The sequence below is a fragment of the Cygnus olor genome, chromosome 1 (assembly GCF_009769625.2).
Source record: "Cygnus olor isolate bCygOlo1 chromosome 1, bCygOlo1.pri.v2, whole genome shotgun sequence".
In the NCBI taxonomy this organism is placed as follows: Eukaryota; Metazoa; Chordata; class Aves; order Anseriformes; family Anatidae; genus Cygnus; species Cygnus olor.
This window is the reverse complement of record NC_049169.1, coordinates 15,760,128-15,778,829: the sequence shown is the minus strand read 5'-3', so window position 1 is coordinate 15,778,829 and position 18,702 is coordinate 15,760,128. Positions and strand designations below refer to the sequence as shown.

General features: G+C 45.6%; 1 protein-coding gene and 1 long non-coding RNA gene across 2 annotated transcripts in view; one reads left to right on the top strand and one right to left on the bottom strand.

Annotated features, from left to right (window-relative positions):
* The window catches only part of SLC2A13 (solute carrier family 2 member 13), a 154,956-nt gene extending 137,738 nt beyond the window's left edge, over window positions 1-17,218 (bottom strand). The window contains exon 1 of the mRNA XM_040544722.1: window positions 16,409-17,218. Coding sequence (XP_040400656.1) covers window positions 16,409-16,967 — 559 coding nt within the window. The 5' untranslated portion in view covers window positions 16,968-17,218. The remainder of the gene's footprint in view (window positions 1-16,408) is intronic.
* Window positions 17,219-17,308: 90 nt separating this feature from the next.
* Window positions 17,309-18,072, top strand: LOC121063850. The gene is made up of 2 exons (XR_005816219.1): window positions 17,309-17,552; window positions 17,845-18,072. It is a non-coding gene; the product is annotated as an uncharacterized LOC121063850 (long non-coding RNA).
* Window positions 18,073-18,702: the final 630 nt, after the last annotated feature.

Below are 18,702 nucleotides of genomic sequence, written 5' to 3'. Positions count from 1 at the left end.
CCCAGGTGAGAATCTCCCAAGTAACGTGGTTAAGTCCCAGAAAGGATTCTGACCACTACAAGGACCCTGCACTGGACTGTCCTTATTAGACGGAAATTTCATCAAACCAGTGCTGAAGTTCTTCAGGCCACACGGGTTTAGTCCTAGAAATGGCTTGTGATGGTCTAGACCAGCAGTCACAACTGCAGGGCGAGGTGATGATTCACAGCATAATACTCAAGCTGTCAAGGAATACAAGGGTACTTTAGCCTATTTTGGTGTGCATTTACTTCCCTCGGTTGCTTGTGCTGGCAAAAGAGACGTTACATATGAAGAATGAGGCTGCTGCATCCACAGAAGAAGACAAACAGGAGCTGTCAAATGCTGAAGGGAAAAAAGGAACAGATCAACTACTCCATTATCAACATCTAAAGGGCAAAAGCTGAGGAGTCTCAAAACTAATCAGGAGCAGGTGGGAAGAAATTACTGCCAAATTTTCTCAGGGCAGTGGACTGCCAAAGAGCTTCCTAAAAACAAGGCTGCAAGTCTCAAGGCCTTGAGGGAGAGACTGGTGGTGGACAGAAAATCCCAGGAAAGCCTGGGAGATGCTACCTTCATGGCTTTCAGCTTTTGACAGCCTGCAGTCTCTTAGACACATTCCGATGGACAGACGTCCTCCAAACAGCAGATGTAGTCCTCCTGTAGTCTCCCCTGGCCAGTGTTTGTGCTCCAGGCATGTTAGTAGTGGAAAATTAAGACAGAACTGAAGGCCAGCCCGCAGTCAGAGCTGAGCAGGCATCCTAATGTTCTCAGTAAGTTTTGTTAGTTGTTACAAGACCCTGGAAACTCTAGGCTACCTAAAGGTGAAAAGGAAGTAGAGATGGATATCCAAAACGCCCTTCTGCAACACCGAGCGCTGTACTGACTCTCTCATCTGGCAGTCTCCTCCTCTTACTGGATGTGGGCAGCATGGAAGGGAGAACAAGCAGCTTTAAGAATTAAGAGTTGTCATTCAATATGGCGTATCTGACAGGATCTCGTCCGTGTTAACACAGATGCAGTAAATATCCTCGTTAAGACAAATTCACTCTTCCTGTGAATCGTACTGCTCCAGTTGCAATAAATCACTCTAAGTCGTAAGATGACTAAACAGACAATGAAACGTGCTGCTCTTTAAGTGTGCCAACTTTCAGCCTGAAGTGCCTCATCTTTTTTGTATGCCGAATCACGGCTGCTACAGTCTCTTGTTAATTTTATGAACCTCCTTCATGCCTGCTTCTGCTGATAAGCAGATTGTCCTGAAAACTGAAAGCTTTACAGGTAAAAATGAAGCCACGCTCTCTTTTGCGGTGGGAAGACATTCTAATGTCAGGTTCGAGTCTTAAGTGAAAACATTCCTGCCACAAACCACCACCAAGAAAAACAACTAAGGCCAGGATCTCTCTGAAATACAAACTTCACAAGCTCTGCACTTGCATCATTACTCCGCCTACGCAGAGAAAATTTATGAAGAAATTTTCATATTTGAGGACAACTGACAGTCCTAATACTAGAGCGGAGAGGGCACTCTGAATCCTCACTGCGCTCTTTGCGAGGAAACTCTATGAAGTACTGATTATGTCTCATCTTCTTTTTCCCTATAACCTAGTCACTTTTCACCTGATCTTTTAATTAAAGTTTTCATAAAGCAAGATCTAACTGGAACATCAGTTATAGCAAAATCTAGCTACAGATAATTAAATTTTCATTCAAAAGTGGAAAAATTACTTTACATTTTTTCAAACATCTCCGATTTTTTTTTCCAAATCAAAACAGTACAGATTGCTAACAATACTGCAAAAGGGCAGCATCAGGAGGCAGAATTAATTATCTACCGGAGAAGAACTCATTAAACTGAGCACGAAGAGTTACTGTGAGTAGGAAAGAAACCAGTCATGAGAGCTTCTAATAAAGCACCAAGAACTGGCAACAAAGGACCAAACAGCTCACGGGTGACTGGATTTCTGAATTCCTTATTACCCTCTCCTACCTTCCCAGTTAATACCATTTATATTTGTACACAGTAAGAAACTAATAAGAATACCAGAGTATTTTCCCTCTAGAAATAGTTTTATAATCCATTGCAAAGCTGCTGATGACAGGTTTATATGTAGATAAGGTTTGAAGGAAGTCTTTTCTAGCAGCATGCTGCTACTCTTGCCACCAAAGATGACTTCCTTAATAGCAGAACCCCGGTCCTTAATGCCTGTGACCTCCTGCAGTACTGTAACAAGAAAAACTTCCCATGATCTGTTTCCAATGCAGAACACATGCTTTCAGCACTGCAGATGCCTACTGCTCACTACCTTTAGGTGCAGCATGACCTACCTTTCCAACACAGTCAAGTTCACATCCACGTTCATCTGCTCACTCTGAGATTATGTTGCTCTCCTTTCTTAGCTTAAAGGACTTTTTAATTGCTAAGACATACAGACCCTTCAAGTACTGTTTCAGTATGCCACAGCAGAAAACTCAAGCTTAGCTGGAAAGTACAAAAAGCATTCAGTAGCAAAGTCCTTTAATGAATCTTGTGCTGACTGCTTGTAAGAAATGGAAAAGGCTCATGGGAGTAATTGAAGAATTACAGCAGTTAATGACACAGCATGTCAGGTTAAATTCTGGAAATTAGAATCTACGTAACTCCACTGAGATGCATCTTAAAAACATATTTATAGACCTGAGTTGATTTGAGGTATCTTTTCTGAGCAATGACAAGTGTATGAGAATTTGCATATATGTATCAATGAACACATGGTTTGTGTTTCCAGTTAAACAGAACTACATACAGTTACAGAGCCAAGTGGGAATTATGTAACAACCATTAATTGTAAGATTTGCAATAAATAATTTAAAAGCATTTCAGTAGGAGCTCGAGCATCAGGCATCACCAGGCACAGGACTGACTGTTGCCACTGGGGGTACTGCCTGCCAAACACGCAGGAAGGAGAGGAGAGCAGAGAGAAGAGGTCTGGCTGTAGCAGAAGTCTGAGAAATGGAAAATCAGACTACAAAGTGCATTCACATAAATTGTAATGTTGAACAGATCACGACTGATGGAAGTATATATTTATTATTTTTAGTTTTTAAATAAAGTGTTGTTCACCTGCAGGTCCCAGAATGCCTTCCAAAAATGCAAGCAAACATCACCCCCACCTTACAGAATGGCACCTGGAGGCACAAAGTGCCACTGTTACTTTCAAATCAGGTCACCAGGTAGCAACAAATCCAGGAGTTACAAACCAATCTTATGTTCACTTCACAAATACCAGTACATCTGACATTTGGGGTCTCACAAAGTGCAAGTGAGGCCTTTCAACAGTATAGCAGGCGTTTTCTTATTGCAAGCCTTAAGTTCACCAGCCTACTGAGTGACAAATTAAAACAGCTGTCTATGTGTATTTATTTAACATAACACAAGGCTTGTTATAATTCAACCTCGAGACTATAAAACTGTATGACACAGCACAACATCTTGCCATAACATGAAATATTGCAAAGATGGGTTCAAGGCTGTATGTCTCTTGGCCTTTGCATCAGCATGAAATACGTTTTTTTTTCAGGATTTATTGCTACTACAGCACGCAGCATCACTGTGTGGGTTCCAACTCTCAAGACAGGCAACCCAAGCTGGTATTTGCACTGGCAAGATTCTTTTGACATAGAAATCTTAGATGGCTATAGATCCCGTAACAGGACAAATTTCCAGAGTACAGAACACACAAAGCAGTTGTGAAAATGAAATGCAGCAGACCAAACGCATTTCAGTCTATTGTTGCTTCAGGGTTGTATGTATTTTTGTGACAATGCAAATAGAAATCCAAACCAGAGCAATGGTTGAAAGGAGACACAGCAGACCGAACACTTCCCAGTCCGTTACTGCTTTAGGGAGACATGTATTTTAGTGCTGATAACATATAACAAATAGAAATCTAAAGCAAAAAGAGAAATATATTGCTTCTGAATGATTCAGCTACATTGGGAACGTATTTACACAAGACTGAGAAATAAACACACAGGCGTTTTTGTTTTTTTTTTATGTTTTACTGCAACTAACTGAATCATTTAGTTTAAGCAAGAAACAGCATTTCTGCAAGCAAAATGTCATAGAAGACAAATGTAAGCATTTCCAAAGAAATATTACACGCTTCATCTTCAAATACCAACTTAAAAGTCTTAGAAACTTCCCTAACAATTCTTTCTGAAGTTGTATTTTTCAGCTATAGCTCAGTGTGACATCCATATCTACCCTACTTCCATAAGAACCTATGATTACCCGATGAGCAGATTCACATCTCCTGTAAAGTACTGTACTAATTAGTAGTTTATCAAGATCGTGAGACAAAGTAATTAATGTGGCAGTAACAGTGGAATCACGCCGGCTGAGAGCTGGTGAAGGAGTGCTGAATTGGGCCTCTTGAAGTTCTCTCTTACTCAGTGCCACAGCACCGATGAAAACCAGTTACACTCTGTAGGTGTTAGACCTCCACGTTATCTAAGCCAAGAAACATACATCCCTACTTGATAAAAATTTAACAAAGGGGAAAGAATTAAGCCAAGAAACATATGCTACCACTCCAGAAAAATCTAAAGCAGCAAAAAGAACTGCTCCATAACCTAAAGCAGCTCTTCATACCTTCTCTGGAGCTTCTCTCCAGAGCCCAGCTGCAGAATACAACCCCAAAGCAATCACTCTGACCATCTGCACAATTGGTTTTTGTTATCCTTTTGCGTAGCCTCCTTCCATCGCACTTTTTTCCTACCACAGAAACACAACCAACTCCTAATTAGGATATCCCCCAATGTAATTGTATTCCATTCCTTGATACTTCCTGTGCATGCTGGCACAGAGGCTTCTCTGGATGGCTGGATTCTGGCTTCCCAACGCAACTGCATAGGACACCTGGATCACAGATCCCTTCTCACCAGCGTGGGCCAGGAAAGACAAGATTGACAGACGGGTTACTGATGTACAATTATTGCTGCTTCAGCACTCACACTTCAAGTTCTCCCTTCTACAGGCCAACATAGCAGGCACAGTTCCCCTTTATCCCAGTCCAAACGAAGTTCACCCGTACGCAAAACTTAGCGATAAAGAAGCCTTTGCAACTAGACAGAGGTAGATTGAAAAACTGAATATTTTGACTGTAAAGCGGACTTCTTAAGTCCTCATCACACCTAACATGTAGTTTCACTTCATGTATTCTGGAAAGAGGAAGAAAAGCAGAATCCACACAAAAGACAGCAGGCTAACAAGCAGGGCATGCTTGCCCTCAGCCAGCCAGCCCACAGCCATAAGTACTTACACCTCAGCAAACCATCTAATGAAAACAGTCACAGACACAAATCCATACTCATGGATAAAAGATGTAAGGGAGCATATGACTGCGAGCATCTGGCTGACTACTAAGCGAGCCCGAAACAGGTTAAGATTCTAGGTAAGGAAAAACCAGAAAACACACAAAGTCCCTAAGAAGTTTCACCATTATAGGGTGAATTATTCAGAATTAACTTCTGAATACACTAAACTTAAGTATTCTAAACAGATGGCTCAGATCTTGCTAAAGATACGATTGATATTACAGAGGAGAAAGCCCTGCTGGTCTTGAGCTACCAAGAAAAATCTTTTCTACACTGCTGCGTATGTTAGCTCAGAGCACCTTTTCCTTCTGTGCAAGGGAGCACTCCACATCTAAGAGGATAATGATTAATCACCCAGATAGCACTTGGGTGTCAGGCAAAGCAATTAACTTTGAGTCAGGGAGAGGCCCTGCAGAGTGATACAACAGGCAGCTTTTGGCTCCAGGGAATAAAGATTCAGAAATAGGCGGGGACAGGCAGAATCAAAGCCAAAGCACGAGCTGCATCTTTCCTTACTTTACAAGTCACCACCAGCAGACACAAATGAAAGCAAAAACAACAACAACAGAGCTTGACCTAAAAATTATACATTAAAACTAAAACTTTTGCAGAAGCACACAAGCTGTTGATCATGATAACATTTTGTTTGTCCTCCCTACTAAAACGGCAGGCTTGGAGCAGGAGAGGAGGGAAGCACTGAACCTTCAGGACATTAGGACACACAGAGGTAATTACAAAGGGTGCACAGGTGTAGGCAGCCCTCCCCTGAAGCCAGAATTTTAAGATAAATAGCACCTTTCCAGCCAAGCTTTCAGGTAATTTAGTAAGTGCGTTCCCGTTTACTAGACGAGAGAAACTAAAGAGAAGTCAGTGTTATTTGTGTGATGCTCTACACAATGTGAGAGCTCCTGTGCCGATACTTCTGCTACACACACCAATAATTTTTCCCAGGAATGTTCCAGTTAATCATTACAATAGAAAGAATCTACTTTCTGTGCCCAATTCCTCCTCCTACTCAAGAACAATACACAGCACAAAACCAGACCCCAGTATTTGGCTCTAAATGTTACCACAGTGACCAAATTCCTGGGCTAAAAGCATCCTGAACGTCTATGCGCAACATTTCATCCCTTTCTTCAAGATCCTGAAGCTGTCGTCCAGATGTCTCTGGCTTTCCACCCATCCCAGGCTGATCCAATGTGAACTGGACTGGTGAGGTCAGCAGCACCTACGATTAATGCAGCAGCAGGGAGCCTGTGAGGCCAAACTCTCAGCTGGTGAACTCAGTAGTGAATAAAACTGGACTTACCTTTTCCCCTCAGGCAGATTCCCCATTCCTGCGCTGACATAGCTACTACTGACCTCAACAGTCCAGTAATCAAGGACCTGTAAACAAATAAAAAAGGTCACTTCTATGCAAATATTTGCTGAAGCGTGTGCTTGAAGTACACAGGTTTGGTGTCAGCCTGTACTTCCTCCATGCTCATGGTGGCCTAGTTCATCTACTGCCACACCACCTTGCTCGGATGTCAGGCTGCCAGGATCCATCACAGCTCCAACCAACAACCCTAAAAAAATTCACCAACCAAATCAAGGGAGCAAGTATTTACTGGCAACTTTTTTTTTTTTTTTCTCCTTTCTCCTTAGCCTCACAGATTAAACAAAACTTCCAAATATGCAGCTATAAACAGAAAATCAAGGTATAAATAATGATTAGGCAGTTATTCCTAACTGGATTAAAACTTATGAATGTAACACATTGACCTGAAACTTCCTTATACAAAAAAATATAAGTGTTTCTCTCCTACTATTATACATTCCACAAGTAGGTAGACTCCGAAGTGGCACTGCCTCCGACTCGAAGCATCTAACTTCAGGATCCTGAATCCTCCTTGTGGTTCTCTCTTCACCAGCTATCCAAGACTGTAGGCTCCCAATTTTCAGTGCTCCCTACTGCAATTCAGATAGACGTTCAGACAGACAGCACAAACTTTCCAGCACATCACGGAAGCAGCTCCGTGCTTCAGTTCTCTTTCCAGACTTCTGAAGTTGCTCCAGCTTCACTGCCACAGCCCTCATCAACATGCTTAGCTTTCTACCAGTTCTCCTTTTGTATCTATCTGCATACAAAAGCTCATGATGAATAAGTCATTTTTTAAACATATTTATTAGCTTTTCCCTCCAAACATTTCTGGGCACCTTTAAGAAAATATTTTTTTCCTTCCTTCCATAATCCCCTGATTATTTTTGCTGTTGAACAGGTAAGTACACGTGACACCTATGCTACAGCTGACAGTTCAGCAGCACACCTGGAAACTATAAGACGCTCAGAAGGTAGCTGTGCTTAGCATGAGCTAAACTCTTCCTTAGAGCAATCACTGAATCCTGACTGCCTATCCATTTCTAAATGGGCAGTTAAAGAGACGGAGAATGAACGATTTTTTTTTCAGGCTAAGTACTCTCGGTTCCTCCAGGAACAGCTCTGTGAAAAGTAATGCGCCACACTACTTGAATTTTTCAGAAGAGTAGTTAAAAATTACAAACAAAAAACCAGAATCGCAGATACCTACCAAGTATCGCAGCATTATTATGTACTTTAGACATGAAGCAACAGGGCTTTAGGGGAGGAAAAACAGAGGGGTGTGGACAGAAACTCCTTGTTTCCCCAAATGGGTCTGATCTTGCTCTGGAGGCTGAAGTGTGGGGCAGAGCGGGGCACCAGGGCGGCACCGTGCCCCTTCTGCCTCCCTGCTCCTCCCGACACAGACGCTCTGCTCGGGTACTGCACTGGGGACCCGGCTGAGCTGCAAAAGCTGTTCCCTTAGGATTTCTCAGGGCGCTCCACACAGCCCTGGTGGGGCTAGTTTTCAAAATATATATATTTGGTCGTCTTGGCTGGAAATCCTGGCCAAGAAAAGAAATTTGAGTACTAGACCTGTTATGAGTAATGAAAGATACATGGATAGAAAGCTAATATGAGAAAGATTTGTAGGTGGATTTTTCAAGGATTTGTAGGGTCTTGTTGTCATTCTAGTACAGGCTGAGTATTTGCAGAATGGAGAATTTCTCAAAAGTAATCAGAAATTAAAGTCCTTTTTCCATTGGCATGTGCCAGTGATCTCTTCAGATGAGTTTCTCTCATGGTTGCACCTCCTGGAACATGTTCCCAATTTACTGCAAGACCGCAAGCCATATCGTACGGGCAATACGAGGTGTGCGATACCAGGCATGCTCTCGGTCCTTTTCAATTTGAAGCTCACTGGACTGGGTTTCCAAAGCAGGACAAGAAAGTAGAAGATATGTGGCCATGCACAAAGGCATTCCTAAAGCTCAACCTTCCTTTCCCAAAGTAATTACATCCACAGGCTCATTACAACCACAGCTACTGGCTTTGCCTTGCTGAAAGCTCACAGGAGAACCAACAGTGGAGAAAATCATGCACATGAGGCTCCAAGCCAAATGAGAAGATTTTGGAAACAGAAGGGCCGTAACTCTGTTTCTGCCCAAGACAGAACAGGTTTGCCTGCAGAAAATTCCCACCTCTGAAAAAGACTGGAAAACTCTTGCCTTATGACTGCCACTGATGGCACAGGTTTCTAACATTAGGTTTGCGTAGACTATGAAAACATGGGCCATTGCCAGGTGAATCTCATTTTGGGCACAAATTTTGTTTTACACGGCAGGTCTGCCACCATTTCTGACTTTCATGTGTGTGTGCGCCTATTACCAGGAAATCAGCCATCACTTTGTACTTGCATGGCTGCAGGTGCTCAGCTGGCTGCTTGCTACATCAGAGAGCCCCTCAACGCTCCTGCTTGGCATGAGCCCTGGGGTAACTCAGGGCTTCTCAAACACACAGCATGGAAAAGAGACCAAAAAGCTCCAGACGTGAGGCCTGAAAGTGCCTCCCACGGAAACCCCGCTTCTCCCTACAGGCTGCTGGGTCTTGCAGAGGATCCTTCAGTCTCCTCCCCATGCTACAGACCTCAGGGACCACCAGGGCTTGGTAGCCTGCCCAAAATGCCTCACGACTCAGGAGTGTGAGCACTCACTGATGTGAAATGCTCACTAGAGAACAACGAGCTCTGAGGCTGGTGCCAGGTGCTTCTGGAAAACATCAGCTCTAATGAGGGCCAAAAAGCCTTTCAGATCAGCCACAGAGGGAAAACCTACTCGAGAGAGATACTCCCTGGACTTGGCAGACAAATTACACCAAGAAATCAAGAGCAGGGGGAAAAAGAGTTCAACCAGGAGAGCTGGGGTGACTGCTCCTGAATATAAGCAGCTGGAGAACCCACCTCTGGGGAGGATGGAGAGGGTGCTTGAGGAATCACTAAAGGACAAGCCTGTATCAATAAATACACTTATTTTGTTTTTCAATCCACATGACTGCTTCAGCGTCCGAGCCTCCTAACGCAACAGCCACACAAAAAGAAGGAAACTTTGCTCCCAAGCAGACCGGCCTGGGAGCAATCCCTGGGCACAGGTGGCAAGGAGACGCTGCTGAGGAGTCACTGCTCGAAGGGGAGGACACCGGGAGTGAAAAGCAAGTCTGTACTCTGCTTTTAACATCCTTGCTATTTAAATGAAAGCCAGCTAAATAAGAGACCAAAAGGAGGAGGGAACACGTTTGCTAAGGGCACAGCTCAAAGCTGGTTGTAGTCCATACACAGGCAAGGCAGGGGCTGAGAGAACAGCATGCATGTCTCACCCATGGGAGACGTGACTTGCAAAGGAAAGAGGCACCAAGTCCCTGAGCTGAGAAACCCAGCTTCGGTGACTGGGTCTACAAACATTCAGAATGAGAAACCACATATGAAAAACTCACCTTCAAAACAGGCACGCGCTTTGACTGAATTCTTAATAAAAACACTTATCTAAAGCCTCCCACAAAACACAGGAAGGTCAGAAATGGAGAGAAAAGAAAGGTGTGTTTTTCAAGTCTTAATTTCTTCTTCAAATATCATAAGCAAAATACATTTTACACTCAAGTTACACTGTAAGACCTACGGAAGGATAGGTTAGCTACGGTTGTGAAGTAACTGTAACCCTCATACAGAACTGTGTTGCCCGGGATCTCTACAACACATTTACTACTGCTTGCCTTGCTCTTTGTCCACGGGCATAACCTTCACCAAAAGAAACTGAAGGGAAAATCCTCCTGCATTTCAGTGGTCAATGGCTTTAGGCCTTCAGCAGCTATAATGAGTGTCCCACAGGATCCGGTCTCTTCAGGAGCTTCACATCAACTATGCAGTACTTGAGACAAAAACTCAGCTCTTTACCACAAAAGATAAAACTGTTCATGAGGCCCGTTACATCTCCATGGTACCAGTGCACAGCACAACCACAGTCACAGGGGTCCGGTTTGAGTTCAGCCATTTTATGTAGAAATAAATGTTTTTCAGGGCTTCCACAGGATTTTGAAACACAAAAGCTTGTCATATTTTGATGGAATAATCCCTAAGATTTCTAAAATGCTACATTTTAAAAGAAACTAACTTATGTAGGAATCCAACATAAAAATAAAAAAAATTAAAAAAGCATACAACTACTGATAACGAAAGAAGAAAAAAATGATTAAGAAAATTTTCAGTATTTCTATATTTTTTTTCCCACTGCTTCTCAGGATACAACTGAGTAAGTACATACTAGTATGCTCAGAATAAAAATGAAGTGCATATCCTAAAAGTTCGTAGCAGAAGTCAGTGGCTAGCATTTGAAATCTGCCGCCTGGGCTGTCCTCAGATGCCCTCCGTTGTACCTCTTGTGATGGGGCTGCTACAGGCTTCAGCTGAACAAGTTACTTAAAGCCAAGAGTTGCAGCGGAATGATTTAATGTCATCACTTGGTAAGCGGATGGCACTGGGCTTTTCTTCCTGCAGCAAGCAAGGCACCTTGGAAATACGGTCACCTGTGGGTATCCATCTGGGTTTTTCAAGACAGGTAAGGAAATACCCTGCAAGCTTCCTTCAAGTTACCTTTCCTATAAAGAGTAAGAATATCACAGAAGTTTCAATTTATGCAACATATGAACTGGATGTATTATTTCAACATCAACAAAAAGTACTTAAAATACAACAGAAAATATGCCTTGATAGAAGAGTGGCAGTTTAACCAAGTACAGGGAAAGTTATTTTACAAGATCCCCCTGCCTCAATTTCAAGGTTTATGAAGTATGGGATTTTTATTATTATTATTTTTCTTTCAGTTAGATAAAAACAACAAAAAGCCCCAAAGGGAAAAGAAACACACACACACAGGAAACACCCTTATAACTTTAAACAATTTCTGGAAGAACCAAAAGATAAGAACCAAAAATTTTCTTAGCTATAACTCACTGTATATGCAACTTTATTCTGAGATGGTCCCCAAATATTTGCCAAAGGAGGTAATATTTATGTATAAATTGCTGATCTTTTGGTATTACACCATCAACAGCGCAGCATCTAACACAACAGTACCAGAGCCAGCACTTGCTGACACGACAGCGAACTGCACCTAGCAGCACTGTGCATAGGCTCCAATGCACACAAAATTAGAGGACTTCAAAAGATACGGTTTTTCATCTTAATATATCCCTGGTACTCTGCAAGATCACAGATGCAGGCAGAAGCTAACGTACCCTTCCAGTAATGAACCAGATGTTCTTGCCCAAGAGCCGACAGATCGAGCTTTTATGATGCACAGACCCGGCTCCTGAGCACAAGCACAAATTTAGGCAGCTATAGAGCCTGGAAACTTGGAGGAGCATCTCTGGTCAGGGGCGGTACGGCGCCCATTCCAGCAGCATGGCCGTTTGTCTGCCATTCCCCACCATCCCCACGGCAAGCTTATTCTTACAAACCATTGTCTCCAGAGTCAAAAAAACAGCCTGTGAATCTCTGGATTGAAAATTACAGGCCTCTGCCACAACATATCTGGGGGCCGAGGGTGACTTTCTCCTCCAAAACGTACCAAGGCATAAACTCCTTTAAAACCCTGGTTGATGTCCACTCATAAAAACAGACTGAAGATTTCAAGCTTCCCATGGCAGGGCGGAGGGGAGGAAGAAGAGGAGATTAACCTGTAATTTTCCAAGAGAAAAACGCACATCTGAAAAAAGCTCTGTTGTACACTTCAGAAGTAAAACAACAAAAAGCGTTCCCTCACCTTGATCGCACTGGTTATTTTCCAATACTTTCACATCACCTGGACTACCACATATGACGGGGCTCACTTTTTTTTTTTTTTTTAAACCACTGTAAAAATAACATAGAGCTGGTATTACCTGATGCAAGCACTTCGGTTATACTTGGTTACTTTTATTTGCTCCTGGCCCTACAACAGGGGGGAGCCCTGCACCAGCATATCCCAACAGGGGAGCCCTGCACCGTATGCCTGCCATTTCCACTCCTGCCCAGTTCTGCACGCAGCCTTGTTGCCTCTGCTCAGAAAGTGACCTACATATGCAATAAAAAGATGCTGCCAGGAACACTACATATGCCACGGTCAAATACAGCGTGTAAAACAAACGCTAGACATTTTGGATAGCAAGCAAGCACTGAGCTTGCTTGCTCAGTGGGCTCGCATTGCGAAGATACGCCACGAACAGCAAGCTATGCACTGAGCAAGAAAAAATGCTGAGGAGCTGATCATTAATTGCGTACCATCTATTCTGCATGCTGAACGAGGCAGGGGTATCTAATCATGCAACTGATGATTGTACATTATGATAGCAACCAATACTGCACAAGTGAGCTTAATTCTGCCACTTCCTAAACTCTGGGTAGCTTCAACAGCTTCCACAGCTGGTACCTCAGTTTTTTTGAAAGCCTGATCTGGGCAGCACGCTACCTGAAACACCATGCCAACACCCACACTCATCAGCTGCACACTTCACATTAACTTTGCGTTATCAGACACAAAAGGTCCAAGTATGCTCCATACCAATGCAGTTCCTCCTAGCTAAGCTCACACAAAACACTACCAAACATGTGTGTTCCAATTTTTCAAATGTTTGGTTTTCGCCCACGTTTTCTGTAACCAACATCCCTCCAAATGTTACATTCCTGACAGCAGGCTCAGCCAAATTCCTGAAGAGTCAGGGACATCAGAGCTGCTTGGGAAGCAGGGAATGATGGCTGCAGCCTTGCTCCTAATCTTTTACCTCAAATTGTCTGAAGAACTTCAGCCTGGGATGGACATTTACCCACTGCCTTTCTTGAACTTTGCATTTAAAAACTCAAGACTTGAAAAGACCTCAGTTTATTAGCTTGCTCATCATGCTGAATGGGGTTTCCATTTTTTGCATTCCATATACTCTGAATTTACAACTGGGGGGAAGAGGAGGAACAACACAACATGACTGCTTCCACCCATAAAAATCTGTTCAACACATGCAATATGCAATATACGAGGACTCTGGTTTGTCCTTGAGAGAAGGTCTTTATTTTCCAGAAATATCTTCTGTAAGTGCTGGGGAGAAAAGGAGAGCTCTTCTGTCTACAAAAAGCTCTACGGAAAACGGTAAGAAATGGAGAAGACAGACAGGTGAGAGATGTTGCTCATTTCAGCACATGCCCTGTGGTTTTCATCCTTCAGTTTAACCACAGCCCTTTCTAAATCACAGTCACGGGAAAAAAGCCCGCTTTCTCCCACAGACACGATTAGCACAGATCCACACTGTACCGGCCAGGGCTGAACGAAGTCACACAGGCAACCACCACTCCATCTGCTTTTAGAGCACTGCACGTAACACAGTAACTCAGTTATTAAATAAATGCACACGTATGGAGTAAAATTATTGTTGGGCAATTTGTAGAGCTCTACAAGAAAGACTTCAAAAACTTATCAAATTATACACAAAAGTTTTTACTGGTTTGCATGTAGGAAAGCATTTCCTACCCCTACCCCATTCTGCCTCTGCATTTCAGCAGCTGGCACTGCAACTGAAGTGACGCTTCACCGAGGGATCTCCTTAAGCCAGGGCTAGGAAGCTCTTGCTCGCTGTTGGCAGCCAAAGGAGAGAGAGAGAAAACTGGTTAAAAGTTCCTTCAATTTCTAACGCCTTCATGAAATTATCCAGGCTCCCTCTGGTGGAAGATTTAGTGCAGCATTTAACAACGGAGAGTGACGTTTGCTGTATGAGAACAGTTTTCAACCCCAATTTTTTCTTTTGTAAAATAAATCTGATTAGGATTTGACTCTTGTGATGCTTCAGTGACAGCAATCTAAGGCAAAGCTTTGTTTCCAGCCAAGAGCTCTACCACATGTAAAGAAGAGCAACCTCTGATAAAAAGGAGAAAATAGTACTTTTTTATTATTATTGCTTACAAATTAGTGTCTTTGTGCTCCAAAATTCTCAGGACAGTTCCCAGTCCTTACATCAGCTTTCTGGACCCCACCAAAACGACTACCTCTCTCCCTGATGCGTGAAGGGAACAGAGATCTCTCTCCCCAGGCCACACACGAGGTCCTTGACTCTACAAAATAGCAAACCCTTAGCTCCCATTTCCACTGTGGTATTTTATACATTAGGCACCAAGTCTCACATCCCTCAGACAATACCACTGGTATTTATTTGCACCACCATAAAACAATTCAAACAGGCCTATGCATCCTGCCGAGACGTATGCACACAGAAGTCAAGCAAACCATCCCCTTTCCTCTCCACTCCCTCCACCTCCAGAAGATGTCAACGTAACCGGTTATGCCCATCAAATAACATAGGAAGCTTTTCAAGTGCACAAGAGGGTCCCATTTGGTATTTCAGTAGCTACCACTAAACGCAAGGACACCATCAAAATACCCATTCTGCCCCCTCACATCATAATTCTGTTTTCTTGTCTCCTGAACGTTATAAAGGTTATCAACATTTGGCAGTCTGAAGTCTTGATTTAAAGTATACAGGGGGTTAGCACTTAAAACAAATAAATAAAAAATAAAAAACTAAGCCCCCAGTTTGGGGTAGGAAAACCGCAACCTGGAGATGTCCCTTACTGCACAGGAAAACCAGCAGGAGCCCTTCTGAGGACGGAGCCAATTTTATTTCCGACAGCTTTTATTATGACTCACTAACTTCTTTCCTTAATAAGACTATGAATTGCATCCCAGCAAGCGTGTTTATAGCATGCCAGAGGATTCAAAAAATTATTCAATGGTTAAGACACTGAATGCAGTTATGTAGAGGAAACCAGTCTAATTCTTAACTTGTCCTTATGCTTTTAGATAGGGAGGGCTGCAAGATTGTAGCCAGAAAGATTTACTTTTTTTTTTTTTTTTTAGATACTATATTGCAAGGACTTTTAACACCCTCACAGTGCCTATCTCTGATGGTGAGTATCTCCCAAACTACAGTCTGACAGGGAGGCAGCTGAAGAGAAACCAAAATTCTGGGGACATTTAGGATTTCCCTTGAGCAGAAAGGAGGCTCAAAGGTTGGAGGGAACACTCCCCATTGCTTCAAGCTCTCTGGGACAAGTACAGCGAAAGTTTTAGCAGAATCAACTGCTCGCCAGTTACACAACGGGCACAGGTGGGTGAGCGCGTTCAGTTCTGCAAGACGTCCTTAACAAAGCCCAAAGCCTCCGAAAGCAAATGTCACCGAGAGGAGGCTGCTGCCTTAACACTACCACCTGATTTTGTCCCCACAGCATTCCCTGAATGCCCCATAGCAGCCAGAACCACACAGGGAGCGGGAAGAGAGGTATTTAGAGCCCAGAACGATGGGCATGCTTTCAGACCCCCCTCAAACCTCCAGCTTACGGCGTGAGCCCCCCGGGATGGGCTGGAAGGGATGGGGACACCCCCTCCTCAAGCAGCCAGCCCTCCGCTCCCCAAAACCCCACAGCACCCCTGGGGAAGGTCCAGGCACCCACATCCACGCCGGGATCTGCCCGCAGCCCCCCTTTCCCTGCAAAACCAGCCACCTCGGGGACGCACAGCGCACATTTTTGGGGGACAAGCAGCCCGCTCTCGCCTCCCCGCTACATAAACGGGAGACGGGGGGAGGTCGGGGGGGGGGGGGAGTCCCGCCGGGTCGGCCACTCACCGATGCCCAGTCCCACCACCACTCGTCCCCCCAGCAGGGTCTCCTTGTCGCGGGCGGCTGCCAGCACGCCGGCCCCCGCCGTGAAGAGGCCGCTGGCCAGCAGGATGCAGGGCCGGCGGCCGCACAGCCCGTTGAGGACGCCGCCGGCCAGGGCGGAGAGAGCGGCGGCGCCCACCGTGCTGGAGACGAGCAGCTCCTGCCACAGGGCGTCCAGGTTGAGCTCCCGCTTGAGGAGCAGCAGGGCCCCCGACACCACGCCGGTGTCGTAGCCGAAAAGGAAGCCCCCCAGGGCGGAGAAGACCGACACCACGTAGACGAAGCCGGGGGTCTCGTCCTGCTGGAACTGCCGCCGAGCCGCCCGCTCCAGCTCGGCGCCCGACGCCGCGCTGTTGAGGCTGGAGCACGACTCGGCGGCGATCAGGCTCCGCTCGCCCGCAGCCGCCGCCGCCGCCGCCGAGCCGGCGGCCCCCTCCGCCTGCTGCCGCCGCCGCTTCTCGCCCATCAGGTTGCTCAGGCTCCGCAGCGTGTACTCCACATTGTCGCTGGCCTTGCGGGACATGGGACGGCCGCCGCGGGTCCCGCCCCGCCCGGGGGAGGGCAGCGGGGATGGGGAGGCGGGCGGGCGGCTGCCGGGCTGCGGCGGTGGCGGTGCCTGCTGCCGGTGGTGGCGGTGCTAGCCCTGCCCGCCCCTCCCGGGCCAGCGCTCAGCCGGGTCGCATAGCCACACTTGAAGGGAAGTTGCCGCCGCCGCCGCCGCCGCTCCCAGCGCCCGGGCGGAGCTGGAGGCGGGGGCGGGCGGGGACAGCGGCCAGCGCGGCCCGGAGGGAGCCAGGGGCCGCCCCTCGCCGCTCCGCGCAGCCGCCCGGGGCCGCGCCCGCGCACTGAGAGCCGCCATCGCGCCGCCCAGCGACTCCCTTACGGCCGGCGGGAGCCGCTCCGCAGGGGAGAAGCCGCCCCGTGAGGGGCCCCCGTCCCGCCGCCCGGCCATTTTGTGCTCCCCGCGGCGGCTCGTCGTCCCGCTCCGAAGCGCCGGTCCTCCGGTGCCTCCGCCTCACAGAGCCCCCTCGGGGGGCGGCGGCAGCCCCCGCTGGAGAACCGCGATTAAAATCAATAAACTCGGTCGTTTTATCGAGCAACATTCAGAGTTCGTACCCGTGGTTTTCTAAAGCGCCGAGTGGCCAAAGTGTGTGTGTGTGTGTGGGGGGGGATCTAGCCCTATCTTTCGTGTCAAAGAGGAACAGGTTTGTTAGCATAAAAGAGGAAGAAAAAATAAAAAATCTTGGGGATTTTTTCATGTTTATTGTCAAAATGAAAGCATAGCGTTTTGGTAATGCCATCTTTAAGCGTTTTTTATTTGGGGTTCTCACCAGTATAAAGATGAAGGTTTAAATCAGACGGAATGCAGTGGAATAACGCATTTTTTATTTTTTTTTCAGTGGTTTGGTAGGAAAACTGTGCCTCCTGGTGGAGAGTATATGAAATATAAGTGCGTGTTTCCTTCGGAGGAAAGTGGAGCATTTGCTGGCCAATATCCATGGCAGAGCCTCCTAGGTGTAACGCAAACCTTCCTGACAGAAGAAGTCATACCAGAATATCACCAGTTGTGCTTCATTCTTGAGGCCTGATCTAACAGCATGTATTGAAATAAACACAGTTTTCCTACTGACTTAACTGTCTTCTGTAAAGGTCTTCATAACGAGCCCAGCCCATAGATGGAAAGTTTTGGTAGTTAACTGGATCGACACTTCTCAACCCACACCTTGTGAGCAGTACTAGTCACAGCCACATCAGCTACAAATTGAGAAGGGGAGCAAAGTCTGACAGGGCCTGCACGTAACCTTGTCAGTGCTTTGCCTCTGCCTCAAAGCAAGCTGTGAAAGGCTGGTACTCTGCTCCAGGTAACACTGACTGAATACAACAGTGAGCTCTGGCTACTAAACACAAGATACTAACAGCTGTCTATGTAGTGAATCCAGTTAGTGACAGATGTGGCAGAGGATTTTTTAATATAATAGGTCAGCTTCCACGTTTGAGAAACCTAAGTAAGAATTAAATGTTAACATTCTGATGCTTTTAATCGAGATTTGGATAATATGGTGTAATTGGCACAGAGCGTTCCTTATTCCTTTACAGCCTGTTATGGCCCAGCCCAGCACTCAAGCAAGACCCAGACAAACCCATCCAAGCTGTAGCATCAGGAAGAAAGCTGTGCTGCAAGAAACTGTCATCCCCTCAGGTCCGGGAGCTCTCCGGGAGCAGACTGGCTTGCATTTCTTAAATGCCACCAGTGGAGA